At 46.8% G+C, this 18,271-nt stretch overlaps 1 protein-coding gene across 2 annotated transcripts in view; it reads left to right on the top strand.

Moving 5' to 3' along the window:
• CLPB (caseinolytic mitochondrial matrix peptidase chaperone subunit B) overlaps positions 1–18,271 on the top strand; it is a 221,791-nt gene that overhangs the window by 174,080 nt on the left and 29,440 nt on the right. For both annotated transcript variants that reach the window (XM_033947532.1, XM_033947533.1), the window contains exons 12-13: positions 15,972–16,128; positions 17,793–17,866. In XM_033947532.1, coding sequence (XP_033803423.1) covers positions 15,972–16,128; positions 17,793–17,866 — 231 coding nt within the window. The remainder of the gene's footprint in view (positions 1–15,971; positions 16,129–17,792; positions 17,867–18,271) is intronic.

Here is an 18,271-nt window from a genome sequence, read left to right as displayed (position 1 = left end):
CACATGGCCTCGACGGTCCATGCGCTTCCTCTGGCGCGACTCCACCTCAGGACACCTCAATGGACTCTTGCCAACCAATGGTCACAGACCACGGATCTTCTTTCTCATCCCATCTCTGTGACATCGTCTCTTCAGCAATCTCTTCAATGGTGGTTGAACTCCTCAAATCTTTCCAGGGGTCTACTCTTTCATCTACCCCCCTCACTCCATGATCATAACCACGGATGCCTCCCCCTATGTGTGGGGAGCTCACCTGGGAGATCTACGCACCCAGGGACTCTGGACCCCTCAGGAGCGTCAACATCACATCAATTTCCTGGAACTCAGAGCCATGTTTTATGCTCTCAAGGCCTTCCAGCACCTTCTCTGCCCTCAGGTCCTTCTCCTGTGCACAGACAATCAAGTCGCCATGTACTACATAAACAAGCAAGGCGGCACCGGATCTCGCCTCCTTTGTCAGGAGGCTCTCAGCATCTGGACCTGGGCCACGGCCCGCAATCTCTTCCTCAAGACTGTCTATATCCAGGGCGAACAGAACTCCCTGGCCGACAATCTCAGCCGCATCCTTCAACCTCACGAGTGGACTCTGGACCCTTCAACACTCCACTCCATCTTTGCTCGCTGGGGCACTCCGCAGGTGGACCTCTTTGCAGTGCCTCACAACCATCAGCTACCCCAGTTCTGTTCCAGACTCTTCTCTCCTCATCGTCCTGACCCCAGATGCATTCCTGCTCGACTGGACGGATCGGTTCCTCTATGCCTTTCCTCCACTACCTCTGATGTTGCGGATGTTATCCAAACTCCGCAGGGACAGGGCCACCATGATTCTCATCGCTCCTCGGTGGCCTCGCCAACACTGGTTCTCCCTCCTGCTTCAGCTCAGCTCCAGGGAGCCCATTCCTCTTCCTGTGTTTCCTACTCTACTTACGCAGCAACGTCAGTCTCTACTGCATCCCAATCTGTCTTCGCTCCACCTGACAGCTTGGTTTCTCTCGGGCTGACCTCTCCAGAGAATCTGTCTCAGCCTGTCCGTCGCATTTTGGATGCCTCCAGGAAACCGGCCACCCTCCAATGTTACCATCAGAAGGTTCTCCTCTTGGTGTCTACTGCAATATCACGATCCCACCTCATTAGCGGTGGAAACTGTACTGGACTATTTGCTCTCTCTGTCCGACGCTGGCCTCAAGTCTACCTCAATCAGAGTCCACCTCAGTGCCATCACTGCGTTTCATGAGCCTATCCTCGGAAAACCTCTCACGGCTCATCCACTGGTTTCCCGGTTCATGAGAGGCCTCTTCAATGTCAAACCACCTCTGAAGCCTCCTCCTGTCGTCTGGGACCTGAATGTGGTTTTATCAGCCCTCATGAAACCCCCTTTTGAGCCTCTTGCCACAACTTCGCTCAAACTTCTAACATGGAAGGTGCTTTTCCTCATTGCCATCACCTCTGCCAGGAGGGTTAGTGAGATGCATGCACTAGTCGCCGATCCACTGTTCACTGTTTTTCACCATGACAAGGTGGTTCTGCGTACCCATCCTAAATTTCTGCCTAAGGTGGTCTCGGACTTCCACCTCAACCAGTCCATTGTGTTGCCTGTCTTTTTCCCTAAACCCCATTCTCATCCTGGGGAACAGGCGTTGCACACGCTGGATTGTAAGCGTGCCCTTGCATACTACCTTGACCGTACCAGGACTCACCGCTCGTCCCCTCAGCTCTTTCTGACCTTCGATCCTAACCGTCTAGGTCGTCCTGTCTCTAAACGGACGCTCTCCAACTGGCTTGCTGCCTGTATTGCGTTCTGTTATGCTCGGGCCGGTCTCTCACTGTAAGGTGCTGTCACGGCCCACATGGTCAGAGCTATGGCTGCTTCTGTGGCTTTCCTCCGTTCCACGCCCATCGAGGAAATCTGCAAGGCTGCCACTTGGTCCTCAGTTCACACGTTCACTACTCACTACTGTCTGGATGCCTTCTCCAGACGGGATGGACACTTCGGCCAATCTGTGTTACAAAATTTATTTTCCTAATGGCCAACCATCCCTCCTCCCTCTCTGTTAGCTTGGAGGTCACCCATGCATTAAGAATATGCTGCCTGCTTGTCCTGGGATAAAGCACAGTTACTTACCGTAACAGGTGTTATCCAGGGACAGAGGCCCAGCTGTTCCATTTGGCGGAAATTCACCTGCAAATTCTTTTGGCAGCTCATCTAGTATGAGTGGACATTATGCAGGCTGACTATCTCAGCTGACAGGATTGTGGAGTAAGATTTGCCTCTTTGCGGATGATACCAAAATCTGCAATAGAGTAGACACGCCAGATGGTGTGAATAACGTGAAGAAAGACAGGGCAAAGCTTGAAGAATGGTCCGAAATTTGGCAGTTAAAATTTAATGCTAAGAAATGCTAGATCATGCATTTGGGCTGAAAAAACCCGAGGGAACGGTACATTTTAGAGGATGAAGAACTTAATGTACACAACAGAAGAGCGGGACTTGAGTGTGATTGTATGTGATGATCTTAAGGTGGCCAAACAGGTTTAAAAGGTGCTAGGTTGCATAGGGAGAGGTAGGACCAGTAGGAAAAGGGAGGTATTGATGCCCCTGTATAAGACCTCATTTAGAATATTGTGTACAATTCTGGAGGCCACACCTTCAAAAAGATATAAAAAGGATGGAGTCGGTCCAGAGGAAGGCTACTAAAATGGTGTGTGGTCTTCATCATTTCCTTTTGTTTCACTATAACCTATTTAAATTACCTTTAAATGTAACGTTATTTGTGTTATGTGTATTTTAGATAATTGTATGTTTAATTTAATAATTGCAAGTGTGTCACCAACGATTTTATTTGTACATCGCCTTGAATTTTGAATTGGCGATAAATCAAAAATACCTAATAAACTTGGATAAACTTGGATTAGATGTATGGGGATAGACTTAAAGATCTCAATCTGTATACTTTGAAGGAAAGGCGGGAGAGGGGAGATATGATAGAGACATTTAAATACCTATGCAATGTAAATGCACGTGAGTCGAGTTTCTTTAATTTGAAAGGAAACTCTACAATGAGAGGGCATACGATGAAGTTAAGAGGTGATAGGCTCCGGAGTAATCGAAGGAAATACTTTTTTACAGAAAGGGTTGTAGATGAATGGAACAGTCTCCCAGAAGAAGTGGTGGAGGCAGAGACTGTCTCTGAATTCAAAAGGGCCTGGGATAGGCACGTGGGATCTCTCAGAGAGAGAAAGAAATAATGGTTATCCCAGGACAAGCAGGCAGCATATTCTTAACACATGGGTGACGTCACCGACGGAGCCCTCGGTACGGACCTTTTTAACTAGAAGTTTCTAGTTGGCCGCACCGCGCGTGCGCGAGTGCCTTCCCGCCCGACGGAGGAGTGCGTGGTCCCCAGTTTCTTCGTTTCCGCGGAGCGAAGAAGACGCGTGTATTTTTTCAACGGCCGTTGAAATCACTTTTTGCCTTCCCGCTCGCGCTTTTGTTCTAAATTTTTCTCCCTCTACCTTCGGGTTTCCTTTTTATTTGAATTGCAAAAAAAAAAAAAAAAAAAAAAACTTTGATTTTTTCCTGTTTCTTTCGTTTTTGCCCCGGCGGGGCCTGTTGCCATTATACAGGCCTCGGACTTCGATTTTGCGGAGGCTATCTTCCCCTTCATGCCCCCGCAGGTCGGTTTTAAGAAGTGCCAGCGGTGTGCACGCCCGATCTCCGTTTCTGACCCACACAATTGGTGTTTGCAGTGCCTGGGTCCGGAGCATCGGGCGGACTCCTGCACCCGCTGTGCCACTTTGCAAAAACGAACTCTTAAAAACCGAAGAATCCAGCAAACCCTTCTCTTCGGCACCGAGTCGGCGATGGATTCCTCACCTTCAACGGCGGTACCGCAAAAATCGGCACCGTCAAGCTCGACACCGACCGACCCCGCATCTGCGCCACTGGCGCCAGGTAAGCCGGCTAAGAAGCCTTCCTCTTCCCTCGAGCGCCCTCCTGTTACGGTGGCGACACCGTCCCTACCGGCATCGCACCGGTCCCGTAAACGCTCCGCCCCGATATCGGTGAGTGCCTCGTCATCGGCCTCCTCATCGCCGGGGCGTGGAGCGGCATCCAAGGAACCGAAGAAAAAGAAAGCGGTTCCGATGCCACCCCTAGATGACCGTATCTCGGCCATTCTACAAACTCAGCTTCAGGAGCAGTTGAAGAAACAACTTGAACAACTGCTACCCTCTATCCTGGCACCGCTCCTTCCGGTACCAGACCGGCCCGAGCCCCGCACCGAGCCCCCGGTGTCCACTCCTTCGGTACCGGTAAACACCTCGATGCCGATCCTTTCGGCCCAACAACTTCATGATGATCCAGTGGTTCATTCTCAACCCACAGTGGATCCTCCTCGGCACCAGGCGGTACGGCACTCTTCTCGGGACCGAGAACGACGCCGATCGTCCTCCCCTGGTACCGTTTCGGTGCGCTCTGGTAAATCTTTGTCCAAGACTCGCCACACCGCACCCTCCACCCCGGTGTCCCGACAGGCACCAGAGGTCAGGGATCCTGATTTATGGGAGGAGACTCCTCTCGGTACCGAGGAGGATCCCTCCTCATCTGATGAGGAACCATCGGCACCTGATGCCACCTCTAAACCTGAACAGTCCTCTTTTTCTAAATTTCTGAGGGAAATGTCTGCTGCTCTGTCCCTTCCCCTGGAATCTGACTCCAAAAAGTCCCAAGCCTTTTTAGAAGCCTTAGACTTTGAGCAACCTCCTAAGGAGTTTCTCAAGCTTCCCGTGCATGACATCCTACGGGAGACATTCTACAAAAACTTGGAAAATCCCCTCACGGTACCGGGAGCTCCCCGTAAACTGGACAACCTTTACCGTGTCATCCCTATTCCTGGATTCGACAAATCTCAATTGCCCCATGAGTCCCTTCTGGTGGAATCCACCTTAAAAAAGACTCAGGGCTCCAGTGTCTATGCCTCTACCCCTCCTGGCAGAGAAGGTAAGACCATGGACAAGTTTGGCAAGAGGCTTTACCAAAATGCCATGCTTGCCAACAGGGCAAACAACTATTCCTTCCATTTTTCCTTCTATCTCAAACACTTGGTCCAACAGCTGTCTGCCCTCCAGAAGTACCTACCTGAGCGCAAGGTCCCGCTATTCCAACAGCACATCTCTGGCCTTCTCCAAATGCGCAAATATATGGTCCGCTCGATATACGACTCCTTCGAGCTCACCTCTCGGGCCTCTGCCATGGCTGTAGCCATGCGTCGCTTGGCCTGGCTCAGAGTCTCCGACCTGGACATCAACCACCAGGACCGTCTGGCCAACGCCCCCTGTCTCGGGGATGAGCTTTTTGGAGAGTCACTGGATTCCACCACCCAGAAACTCTCTGCCCATGAGACCAGGTGGGACACCCTGATCAAGCCGAAAAAGAAGACACCGCCTACCCGACCTTATCGGCCACAAACATCTTATCAACGGAGGTTCTCAGCCAGGCCACTCAATCCGCCTCCCCAGCAATCTAGGCGGCCCCGTCAACAGCAACATCACGCTCAGGCTCGATCTCAGGCCTCTCAACCCTCTAAGCCTCCTCAGCCTACTAAACAAACTCAGCCCTTTTGACTCTTCTCTCCAGGGCATAGCCAGTCATCCACCCTTGCTACCTCTTCCACAACCCATCGGAGGTCGTCTCACCATTTTCTCCAGCCGTTGGGAAATCATCACATCGGACCAGTGGGTCCTCAACATCATCCGCCACGGCTACTCTCTCAACTTCCAGACTCTACCTCCGGACAACCTTCCCGTAGAGTCTGCTTCAAACTCATCTCAAACCCCCCTCCTCCTGAGGGAGGTTCAATCCCTCCTCCTTCTCAATGCCATCGAAGAAGTACCTCCAGATCAAAGGGGGCAGGGATTCTACTCCCGCTACTTCCTGGTACCCAAAAAGACGGGAGACCTCCGTCCCATTCTCGATCTCAGGGACCTCAACAAATGTCTGGTCAAGGAGAAGTTCAGAATGCTCTCCCTTGCCACGCTCTACCCTCTTCTTTCTCAACACGACTGGCTATGTTCCCTGGACCTCAAAGAGGCCTACACTCACATCTCCATCAATCAAAATTCTCGCCGCTACCTGCGGTTCCAGGTACTGCACCATCACTATCAGTACAAGGTGCTACCGTTCGGCCTCGCTTCCTCACCCAGGGTCTTCACCAAGTGCCTTATAGTGGTAGCGGCCTTCCTCAGGTCTCACAACCTCCAGGTGTTCCCCTATTTGGACGATTGGTTGGTGAAAGCACCTACGTCTCAACTTGTGCTACAGGATACTCATCACACCATCTCTCTCCTCCACCTCCTGGGGTTCGAGATCAACTACCCCAAGTCGCATCTGCTTCCCACCCAGCGACTTCAATTCATTGGAGCAGTTCTGGACACCACACTAATGAGGGCTTTTCTCCCCTCCGATCGTCAGCGGACCCTGCTCCACCTCTGTCGTCAGGTGCTCATGCATCCCTCCATTCCTGCCCGACAGATGATGGTCCTCCTGGGTCACATGGCCTCGACGGTGCATGTCCTTCCTCTGGCACGTCTCCACCTTCGCACGCCTCAGTGGACTCTCGCCAACCAGTGGTCACAGACTACGGATCTTCTTTCTCATCCCATCTCTGTGACATCATCTCTTCAGCAATCTCTCCAATGGTGGTTGAACTCCTCAAATCTTTCCAGGGGTCTGCTCTTTCATCTGCCCCCCCACTCTATGATCATCACCACAGATGCGTCCCCCTACGCGTGGGGAGCTCACCTAGGAGATCTACGCACCCAGGGACTCTGGACCCCACAAGAGCGTCGTCATCACATCAATTTCCTGGAACTCAGAGCCATGTTCTATGCCCTCAAGGCTTTCCAACATCTTCTCTGCCCTCAAGTCCTCCTCCTGTGCACGGACAATCAAGTCGCCATGTACTACATAAACAAGCAAGGCGGCACCGGATCTCGCCCCCTTTGTTTGGAGGCTCTGCGCATCTGGACCTGGGCCACGGACCGCAATCTTTTTCTCAGGGCGGTCTATATCCAGGGCGAACAGAACTCTCTGGCCGACAATCTCAGTCGCATCCTTCAACCCCACGAGTGGACGTTGGACCCTCCGACTCTGCTCTCCATCTTTGCTCGATGGGGCACTCCTCAGGTGGACCTCTTTGCAGCACCTCACAATCATCAGCTGCCCCAATTCTGCTCCAGACTCTTCTCTCCTCACCGTCTGGCCCCGGATGCATTCCTGCTCGATTGGAGGGATCGGTTCCTGTATGCCTTCCCTCCACTTCCTCTGATGTTGCGGACCTTGTCCAAACTCCGCAAAGACCACGCCACCATGATTCTTATCGCACCTCGGTGGCCTCGCCAACACTGGTTCTCACTCCTGCTCCAGCTCAGCTCCAGGGAACCCATTCTACTTCCTGTGTTTCCTACTCTACTTACGCAACAGCATCAGTCTCTGCTACATCCCAATCTGTCTTCGCTCCACCTGACAGCTTGGTTTCTCTCGGGCTGACCTCTCCGGAGAATCTATCTCCACCGGTCCGCCTCATTTTGGACGCTTCCAGGAAACCGGCCACTCTCCAATGTTACCATCAGAAGTGGACCAGATTTTCCTCCTGGTGTCTCCGGCATCATCAAGAACCCACCTCCTTAGCGGTGGAAACTGTCTTGGAATATTTGCTCTCTCTGTCCAACGCTGGCCTCAAAACTACCTCCATCAGAGTCCACCTCAGTGCCATCACTGCGTTTCATGAGCCTATTCTCGGAAAACCCCTCACGGCTCATCCTCTGGTTTCCAGATTCATGAGAGGACTCTTCAACATCAAACCGCCTCTCAAGCCTCCTCCTGTCGTCTGGGACCTGAATGTGGTTCTCTCAGCTCTCATGAAACCTCCGTTTGAGCCTCTTGCCACAACTTCTCTCAGGCTCCTTACCTGGAAGGTGCTTTTCCTAATTGCCATCACCTCTGCCAGGAGGGTTAGCGAACTGCATGCACTGGTTGCCGACCCACCTTTCACTGTTTTTCACCATGACAAGGTTGTTCTGCGTACCCACCCTAAATTCCTCCCCAAGGTGGTCTCAGCTTTTCACCTCAACCAGTCCATTGTGCTGCCCGTCTTCTTCCCTAAGCCTCACTCGCATCCTGGGGAACAGGCGTTGCACACGCTGGATTGTAAGCGTGCCCTTGCTTACTATCTTGATCGTACCAGAGCTCACCGAACAGCCCCTCAGCTCTTTTTGTCTTTCGACCCCAACCGTTTGGGTCGTCCTGTCTCCAAACGGACACTTTCAAATTGGCTTGCTGCCTGTATTGCTTTTTGCTACGCTCGGGCCGGTCTCTCCCTGGAAGGAACTGTCACGGCCCACAGAGTCCGAGCTATGGCTGCTTCTGTGGCTTTCCTCCGCTCCACGCCCATCGAGGAAATCTGCAAGGCGGCCACTTGGTCCTCAGTTCACACGTTCACTACTCACTACTGTCTGGATGCGTTCTCCAGACGGGATGGACACTTCGGCCAATCTGTGTTACAAAATTTATTTTCCTAATGGCCAACCATCCCACCTCCCTCTTTGTTAGCTTGGAGGTCACCCATGTGTTAAGAATATGCTGCCTGCTTGTCCTGGGATAAAGCACAGTTACTTACCGTAACAGGTGTTATCCAGGGACAGCAGGCAGATATTCTTACGTCCCACCCACCTCCCCGGGTTGGCTTCTTAGCTGGCTTATCCTAACTGGGGACCACGCACTCCTCCGTCGGGCGGGAAGGCACTCGCGCACGCGCGGTGCGGCCAACTAGAAACTTCTAGTTAAAAAGGTCCGTACCGAGGGCTCCGTCGGTGACGTCACCCATGTGTTAAGAATATCTGCCTGCTGTCCCTGGATAACACCTGTTACGGTAAGTAACTGTGCTTTACTGCAGATGGGCAGACTAGATGGCCATTTGGCCTTTTGCCATCATGTTTCTATGTCCCAGATGGCCTTCAACATCATGTGTCAGTGAGGATGCCAACTGTTCAGCAGCCAACAAGAAAGTAGATATTTTCTTCAGCTGAAGATTCGAACCCAGAAGTGCCAGGTTGGATGCTCCAGTTCTACCATGGCCAGAAAGAGAGCTGTTATACTTTTTTCCCCCTTGGCCCATAATAAGCTAGGTCATTCACAGAATAGCAAGCCACCTGGGGCTATTAATCTTGGTTGCCCCAGATTGGCTTCATTGGTCATGGTACGCAGAGGGACAAAGGTCTTAGACTGCTGATTCATCTGTTTCGTCTGTCACAGGGTCTGGTTCCCATGGAGGAGTTGAACACTTTGGGCTTAAGGTATGGTTCTTGAGCATTCCACGTTACCACAAAAGGTTTATTTAGAGGTGGTCATAACTACACTCATAAGAAACCAACAACTGGCACGGCCTCTGATAAGACTTGGAAAATGTTTCAATGCTGGTGTTCTAATGAGAATGTGGGGCCTTTCTCTGATAGCAGAGTCTTAGCATTTCTCCAAGCTGGACCAGAAGGGTCTGGCGATGGGCTCCCTCAAAGTGCAGATGGCAGCCCTCTCTTGCTTCAGGGCTCGAGTGGAGAAATTTTCACTAGTTTCTCATCCAGACGTAGCCAGGTTTTTGAAGGATACACTCAGCCTTTTCGACAGCCCTTTTCATCATGGAACCTTAACACGGTTTTACAGGGCCTCTTATGTCTGTTGGCTGAGAAAGAGAAAAGGTCCGTTATGTATTTAGGGGCTAAACCGAATAGTACCTTAAAACAGAAACAACCAAACTTAAACTTCACACGTGCCTCCATCGGCAGCCAATGCAGAAGTCGGTGGGAAGGTGTTACATGATCGAACTTCTTCAACCCAAAGATTACATTACATTACAGATTTCTATTCCGCCATTACCTTTCGGTTCAAAGCGGATTACAAAAAGAGTTATGGAAGGAGGGTTACAAAGTTAGATCAGAGATCATTTCCAAGAGTGGGTTAGATAAGATCAGGGTTAGGAGAGGATGTTAAGAAGGAAGGTATTCGTGGTATTAAGCCTTATTCAGGGATTTCTTGAAGAGTATAGTTTTTATTTCCTTTCTGAACATCTTGTAGTCTGGGGTTGTTATCAATAGGTTGGAGATTTGGTTATCTAGTTTTGCTGCTTGAGTGGCTAGTAGGCCATCGTATAGTTTTTTCCGTTTTACTTCTTTGATTGGGGGGTAAGTGAATGGGGTGTGTGTTTTTCTATGCCTGGTAGAGGTGGTTTGGATGAGGCGATCGTTTAGGTAGACTGGGCTGTCTCCGTTTATAGTTTTAAATAGTATACAGTAGCATTTAAATTGTATTCTTTCCTGGATTGGAAGCCAATGTGAATCAATGTATGCTTCAGTAATGTGGTCATGTTTCTTCAATGAGTAGACGAGTCTCAGAGCTGTATTTTGAATTGTTTGTAGTTGTTGATCAGTCTGATTGATATATTTTGCACTAGTTGTAGTCGCCGCATATTCTTCTGCCAAGTTACTTTCTTCCATCCATCCACCGTCTATATGGCAATGATTTCTGGGTACCATTTCTAGAATTTGGTCCATACTGTCAAGTCTTTTTACTGCTTCAGTGCCTGGTAGTGGAAAGCACTTGTATCACCGCTATGAAGTGTCACTATTTCAAATATTCTTTTTGCATGGTGAATTATAAGGGGAAGTATCCTATTTGTACTCTCTCTCTCTGTGATGGCCCCCGGCAAGGAATAGAGAAACTCAGAAATCCTTTGGTTCCTGCTTTTTGTCATTTCCTTAATGGAGATTTTTTTTCACATCCCTCCCTGCCTGTGTGCTGTAAGAAAGGGGAGAGAGAGAAGTAAATGCATTAGTCTGAGTGAGTGAGCCTTTGCTGGAGATATGGGTCTGGACAATGTGATTTGTATTCCAGCCCACTACACAGAAGGCAGAATATGAGTTCTCAAGCTGACATCTGTCCTCAGAGGGAACAAGACCAGCTCTGTTTGCTAATAAAACTTTTTTCTTACCTTTTTTTTCTGTTGTTGCAAGGATTAATAACACAATTTTTCTTGCATAGATCATCTCAGCAGCAGCTAAATGTGAAATCAATTCCTGTAGCGCATGCTTGACAAGGCAATAACCTAAATGTTAATCTCAAGCACCCAACAAGGATTTGCAGGGCTGCACTCTTAAATGAGGGCCTGGGGCCTCCTTGGCTTTTATTGCACCAAAAAAATTGGTGTTTTGAAAGGCGTCTGTGTTACTGTCATAAAAGGAACGTTTAAGTCTGTGACACTGGTTTGGTAAGAGGTTCGTGCCCTTCTCCCTTCTCTTGTAAAAGGCACTAATGTGGGTAGCTTTGATACCCCAGTCTACCTCCTAGCCCCCAGCCCTAGGCCATGGCCTTAGCCCTCAACTTCACACTGGGGGAGAAGGAGGTATCAGCCCAGATTAAAGAGACATGCTGAAGAAGATACACAGAAATTTACTAAGAGAAAATATATGCAACAGAACACAAGATATAGTGGTAACAACTTGGCCGCAGCTTTATTGTACAAGATATAATAAACATGATCAGATATTTTTTTTAAAAAAGTAAATACCAACAGGACAGAGAACCCACGGGTACAAAACAATACAAAAGGAAGTGGGAACGGACAATGAACACTCCACTGAAGATCACTGATGTAAAACCAACTTGTTTATTTCATAAAAGGACACAAGCAGAAGCTGTGGACCCGACAGAGTGCTATGTTTTGGTGTCTGAGGAACGCCTGCATCAGGGGTCACTAAAAATGAAACCAAACCTGCAGCGTAGAAGTTCACAGATGGCAGTTCTGGGATAAAACAAAGCTCGGTCCAATTAACATGCCAGAGTAACCAAAACCACTGAGAAGCATTTTCAGAAAACATTTTTTGAGACCAAAAGTAATCCGGATGGCTGTGTTCTGCATGGCCTGTAGAGATTTTAGCTGGAAGGGTCTAAAAATACAAGAGCTTACATCAGTCTCATAGCAACAACTATTGTACCACCATGTGAAAGTCCTCATTCAGAACCTGTCTTAGGCCATGTACTATGCACAATTAAAAACAACAGTGCACAATACCTTCAAAACAGGGATGCAGGGACAGGTGAGTTGTGCACAGGATATGTGAGCCAACTACACCTTCATATTGAAGAGTCATGCCTCCAGCCCACATTGGGTCTCACAAGGTTGACAAACTCTGACATTTTTATCCAGATGCCCAACCAAGCAGCAGGGGAATACATCATCCAAAGCAACTAATCCAGAAGATCCACATGGCAACTGCCAGCAACCCCTTTGCGCTCATTATTTATGAGGGGGGTTAGGATTCTTCCAGCTCATAGCTCATTTACAGTGCTCTTGGCTCAAATACTCTCCCTACAAGCTTGAGGGCTCCAGGCAAATTGAAAAACTCTTCATCAAGCTGCGGACAGTTGTGAGGACTTCTGGTTATAACATGTAATATTTCTTGCAGATCACTGTTAGAGAAATCATGCCCAATATCAGGCAAATGGATGCTGTCCTTCCGATGATACCCTTAATGATGATAATCTAGTATAGCCCATCTACCAAGAGTGCATGATTTTGTTGCCCCCTCACCTTACCCCCTCTACAGCATAATCTTGCTGTTTGCCTTTCAGCTTCTTTCAACCTCATCCCCAGATCCCCTGCTGCATGTAACGATGAAGAATGACCATGTAAGCAAAGACTGATTGAACAGTGAGTTGATAAAGGAGAGATCTTGCCTGGCAGCTTGCACCAGTGCCAAACATGATAAGGCTCCCATGATGTTTCCTCCCAGTTGAAGAATAAATGCTTGAAGGTACTTCTTGCCTCTCCTCTTCTGGAGGAAAGGAATAAGCTGTACCTACTTCATATCTCCACCTGTTTAAGTGCACACCCTTGGGATCCAAGCTGAAATGAGGACATATCTTCTCACTTCAACGCACTTGGTGGCCCATTTAATGAAGCAAAGTCTAGATAGTTCCTCCTCATGCTGCAGGCCCTATGCGAGAGAAAATAAGTTAGTAAGGAGACCTTAATACCAGCAGCCAATTCTTTGAATAACCCTGGAACAAACCTGCTGTGTGTCGTGCCTTTGATAGCACCAACTGGAAAATATGTGTCTGCTTAGATTGTAGCTAACCATGACCAGGCATTTCCTTAGGACAAACTGGAATTGAGTCAAAGGGGCAGTATCCATATGAACTAGGATGTATTTTCCCCTCCCTCCTCTTCTCCAAATATGTTCAACAGGTGATGTTAAGAATGCTAATGATTGTATTTACTGCAGTGATCTTTTTTCACTGTGACATAAGAATTGCTGCTGCTGGGTCAAACCAGTGGTCCATCGTGCCCAGCAGTCCGCTCACGCGGCAGCCCTCTGATCAAAGACTAGCGCCTTAACTGAGACTAGCCCTACCTGCGTACATTCCGGTTCTGCAGTAACTTGTCTAACTTTGTCTTGAATCCCTGGAGGGTGTTCTCCCCTATGACAGACACTGCTTATGTTCATACGGAATCTATCCCCTTTCAATTTTAGAGAGTGCCTTCTCGATCTCCCTACCTTGGACAACTATTTGCAGTAAACTTTTGAGTATGCTGAGCTCTTTGGGGGGTATTCTGGAAACCATTTCTTTGACATGAATTTTGATTGCCTAAACTACATGCTTTGCATGGCTTACTTTTTGGTCATGGCCAACAAGATGCCAGAAAGTTTTGCCATAGCCCTAAAATAGTAGTGAAGGGTTTTGCAAGCATAGCTCTCATTTAGGACCTGTGAAGAAATGTGCCTCTAAATTCATGCTGTTCGAAGTACCGGTGAAGAAAGTGAGGTAAAGGGTCATGGATTTGATAAATAAACCTTAAACCATATACTGCCTTTCTGTGGTACAACAAAAGCGATTTACATATATTATATGCAGGTTCCATCTCTGTCCATCCTGGGTTCACAGGCTGTTTTATGTACCTGGGGCAATAGGGTCACAAGAAACAGCACTGGGAATTGAATCCAATACTGAAACATTCAAAATAGGCATAAGACACCCGAACCGCACATTGGCATGTATTTATTGAAAAATAATTGCCTTTGTTACTGAAAACCTAAAATAGTAAAGTTCTTGGGGTGTACTCAATGCCAGCTCAGTAAGGGGACTGTGGCCTCACCAATTTACCAAACTCGCCACCTGATTGAAAGATAAGTATTGGACAAGGCACGTCCCATCTGGCAGAAAGTCATTTACTGAACTCATTTCTGGATATGATAGGTTGTGAATTAACCTAAATTTGCCTGTCTCTTTTTGGTCACAAGAGCTAGCAGAGATATTATGTCTGGGAAGGGCAAGCATCGGCATAGACTGGCAATTTGAGCTAACACTATCTCACTGTCTAGCTTGGATCTTATTGTTCCACCATGTGGTCAACCAATGGGCAAGAGTTTGTAACCCTGTAAGTTTTGATGGGACCAAAGTAGGGTATTTTAAAGCCTGTGAAAGAGCCCTCCAATAGTACCTTCATGGCCTGCCTGCAAGGATATTTAAGCAACCAACGTGTGATCTTACCTAACCACACAGGTAAATGGAATTTCTGGCAAGTTGAGCTGCTAAGGTTGCTGAGAGATGCCTTGTCAGCAAAATTGTCGACATTTCACAGGGGGTGATTCCCATCATAAGCTGAGGTTGCATGTTTGTATCTACAGTCTCACAAGCTACATACCAACATCTTGAAATGCTAGCTCTGGAGGAATAAGAGTAGGAGATCATGTAATGTCTGGAGAAATACAGTAGTTAAGGAAATGAGAGACTAGATAAGAACATAAGAGCTGCCATCCTGAGACAGACTGAAGGTCCATCAAGCCCAGTATCCTGTTTCTAACAGTGGCCAACCCAGGTCCTAAGTTCAAGTTTCAAGTTTAATATATCTCTTGATTGATCGCTTAGTCAAATTTCAAAGCGATGAACAATTTAAAATACATTCATTAAAAATTACAAAATAATACAATACAAACTTTAAAATAGTAACATGCTAGTTGCTAGATCTCAAGTAGTAAAACAGATTTTATGCTGCTTATCCTAGGAATAAGCAGTTGATTTGCCCAAGCCATCTCAATAATGGCCTGTGGACTTCTCTTTTAGGAAATTATCCAAACCTTTTTTAAACCTCGCTAAGCTAACTGATTTCACAACATTCTCCAGCAGCAAATTCCAGAGTTTAATTACACGTTGTGTGAAGAAATATTTTCTTCGGTTTATTTTAAATCTACTACTTAGTAGCTTCATCGCATGCCCCCTAGTCCTACTATTATTGGAGAATGAACAAGTGGTTCACATTACCCTTTCCATTCCACTCCACTCATTATTTTGTAGACCTCTATCATATCCCCCCAAGCCATATGTTCTCCAAGCTTTAGCTTTTGCTCATAGGAAAGTCGTTCTATCCCTTTTATCATTTTTGTCGCCCTTCTCTGTACCTTTTCTAATTCTGCTATTTCTTTTTTGAGATACGGTGACCAGAACTGCACACAATATTCGAGTTGCAACCATACCAGAGAGCGATCCAAGGGAATTATAACATTCTCATCTCTGTTTTCCATTCCTTTCCTGATAATTCCTAACATTCTATTTGTTTTCTTAGCAGCCGCTGCCCATTGAGCTGAGGGTTTCAATGTATCCTAAACAATGACACTTAGGTCCTTTTCCTGGGCAGTGACTCCTAACAGAGAATCCAGCATCACAAAGCTATAGCTTGGGTTTCTCTTTCCCACATGCATCACTTTGCACTTGCTCACATTAAAAGTCATCTGCCATTTTGACACTCAGTCTAGCAAGGTCCTTTTGCAATTTGCTTTTTTCTTTTTGTGTACTTTGGGTCCCTCTATTTCTTTTCGCTTACAGTAGAGGATGCTATTTAACTAATCTTCTCTTTTTATTAAAGGGAAGACTGACTGATGGAAAGGGGAAAACCATTGAATGTAAAGACGCCATCTTCATCATGACCTGCAATGCTGCTAGTGATGAGATCGCCCAGCATGCCATACAGCTCAGACAGGAGGCCCAGGAAATGAGTCGCAAGCGGCTTGCTGAGAATCTAGGTACTGTACTAATGGAGTTTTCCAGTTTTACATAGGAGTTCTTCTACTGTGAATTGCATAGTGGCATAATGTCACAAAAGCCAGATTAGAGCAAGCTGTACCCAAAAACTTAAAAGCAAGAGACAGGAGATGCCTGCTTGAGGATGCTGATAGTGAGTGGCTTGCCTAGATCACACAAAAAATAGAGCCAGGATTAGAAATGAGGGTCACGGAAGCTATTGCAGACTCAGGATTAGAGCTCAAGGCACAGAAAAATAAAGTGATAGAACAGTTCCACAGGAGTTGTGGTGACCAAAGTTAAGGGCATTTGTAATGCATCTCTTCCAGGGCAGTTGGTCCTGAGAAGCTGTAATAAAGTCATCCATAAAGAGGTGGCGCTGTTTTGCTTCAGCCTCAATTTGCTTGTGCCAGGTGTAAAACATATTGGCGTGTATCCATGACAAAAAGTGTCTCAAGTGAACCTTTAAAAAAGTTAACTCTGACTTTTCCTTTTGGTTTTCTTCCTTTTTATTCTCCCCTTTCATTTGAAGTCCTCCAAAATAGTGGACTTCTGTTGTGCATTAAAATCATTTTTTGGTTTATTTCTTTTCCATTTCATGTCACAGCTTTATTGTACAAGTTTAGCATTTCTTAAATATGTATGCATATAATTTTGCAAACCGTATAGTTATTATGCGGTATATAAATTTTTAAATAAATAATTAAAATTTTAAAAACAAAGTGACTCGCCCATGGACTGGGATGGAGCTGGGATTAGAGCTCAGGCATAGGGAGTGGTGAGTTGCCTAAAGTTATATAGAGAACAGTGTGGCTGCTGTGTTAGTCCACTTGAAAATATAAAAGTAAACAAAAGTTGTAAGGCGGTACTTGTTTATTGGGCTTTATTTTTATGATTTATAGTTTGTTTTTAATTGAAACTTAATAAGCCACTCTTCCTGCAAATTAATACTCTCTTCTGCAGGTAGCCTTACAAATGATGCCTAGTGCATGATGGACTATAAAGTGAGTACTGCACATTGTAGTGTAGGGGGTGGGAGTCATCCTCTAGGGTTAGGATATACCACAGGAAGGGGAACCTGAGGGGATTCGTTCCTGAAAGTTAGTCAAAAATGAATTCATGTAGTCCAATAAAAAGATACGACCTACCTTATTTTTTTTGTTTTTTCTAGTTTTAATGTAATTTACTTATGTATATCCCACCATTCTGAAGAAATTCACCCCAGCAAGAACCATCTGTGTTCTTATTTTTATGTCTTTCTTACTTTTTATTTCTGTACAGTCATAGCATGGGTATGCCTTGGTTTCCTCTTTGATCATTAAGAGTAATGCTAAATGTTTGGGTCCCCTGTGTCCAGTGAGTCTAGCATGTAGGTCTCCTCTTGAAGTCTTAGAACTGTTTCCCTGGGTCTAATTGGCTCATAAGCTATTCTATAATTCTATTAGAAAGAGTAATGGAAACAAATTGAACTCTGTATCTTAGTGTATCTGTTTTAAACCAGGAACTAAAAATGAAAATGTCTTTCTCTCTCTGCTTCTACAAATGTGGCATGCAGATTCATCCCAGAGATGGCTGTATTCATAGTTTGAAATTCCATAATTCTTAAACATATTAGAATGAACTCACTGTTTTGCAGCATTTGCCCACAATATATCTTCCTTTTCAGATGATGTCCAGATAAACGAGAAAATAACCATTTCTAGGCACTTTAAGGAGAATGTTATCCGCCCCATCTTAAAGGTACAGCCATCTGTGTTTTTACTGTTGCTGTTATTTCCTTGAAGACATGTTCCAGGGGTATTCTAAGTTAGGTGGCATTTCTCCTTCACATGACATTCCCTGAGAGGTTTCTCTAAAATGGGCTCAGAAGCTGCCACAAGCTGGGACTGTTGCAGAAGTAGCACTAACAGCTTCTTGGAAAAGGGTACTTCAAAACAGTGGTCAGATTCAGAATCCCTATTACTGCATTCTAGCGTTCTCGCAGGAAGCGGCGCGGGACCAGGCAGGCAACCTGGTGCACTGCTATGCCGCGAGAGAACGGAAGAAGGGGCAGCCGTGTCAGCTGGCAGTTCGCGGCGGGAACCAGGCAGCCAGCCAGCCAGCCTTGGCCGCGAACAGAAGTAAAAAAAAAAAAAGAAGGTATGC

Source organism: Geotrypetes seraphini, chromosome 6 (genome assembly GCF_902459505.1).
Source record: "Geotrypetes seraphini chromosome 6, aGeoSer1.1, whole genome shotgun sequence".
Classification (NCBI taxonomy): domain Eukaryota; kingdom Metazoa; phylum Chordata; class Amphibia; order Gymnophiona; family Dermophiidae; genus Geotrypetes; species Geotrypetes seraphini.
This window is presented reverse-complemented; position numbering and strand designations above follow the sequence as displayed.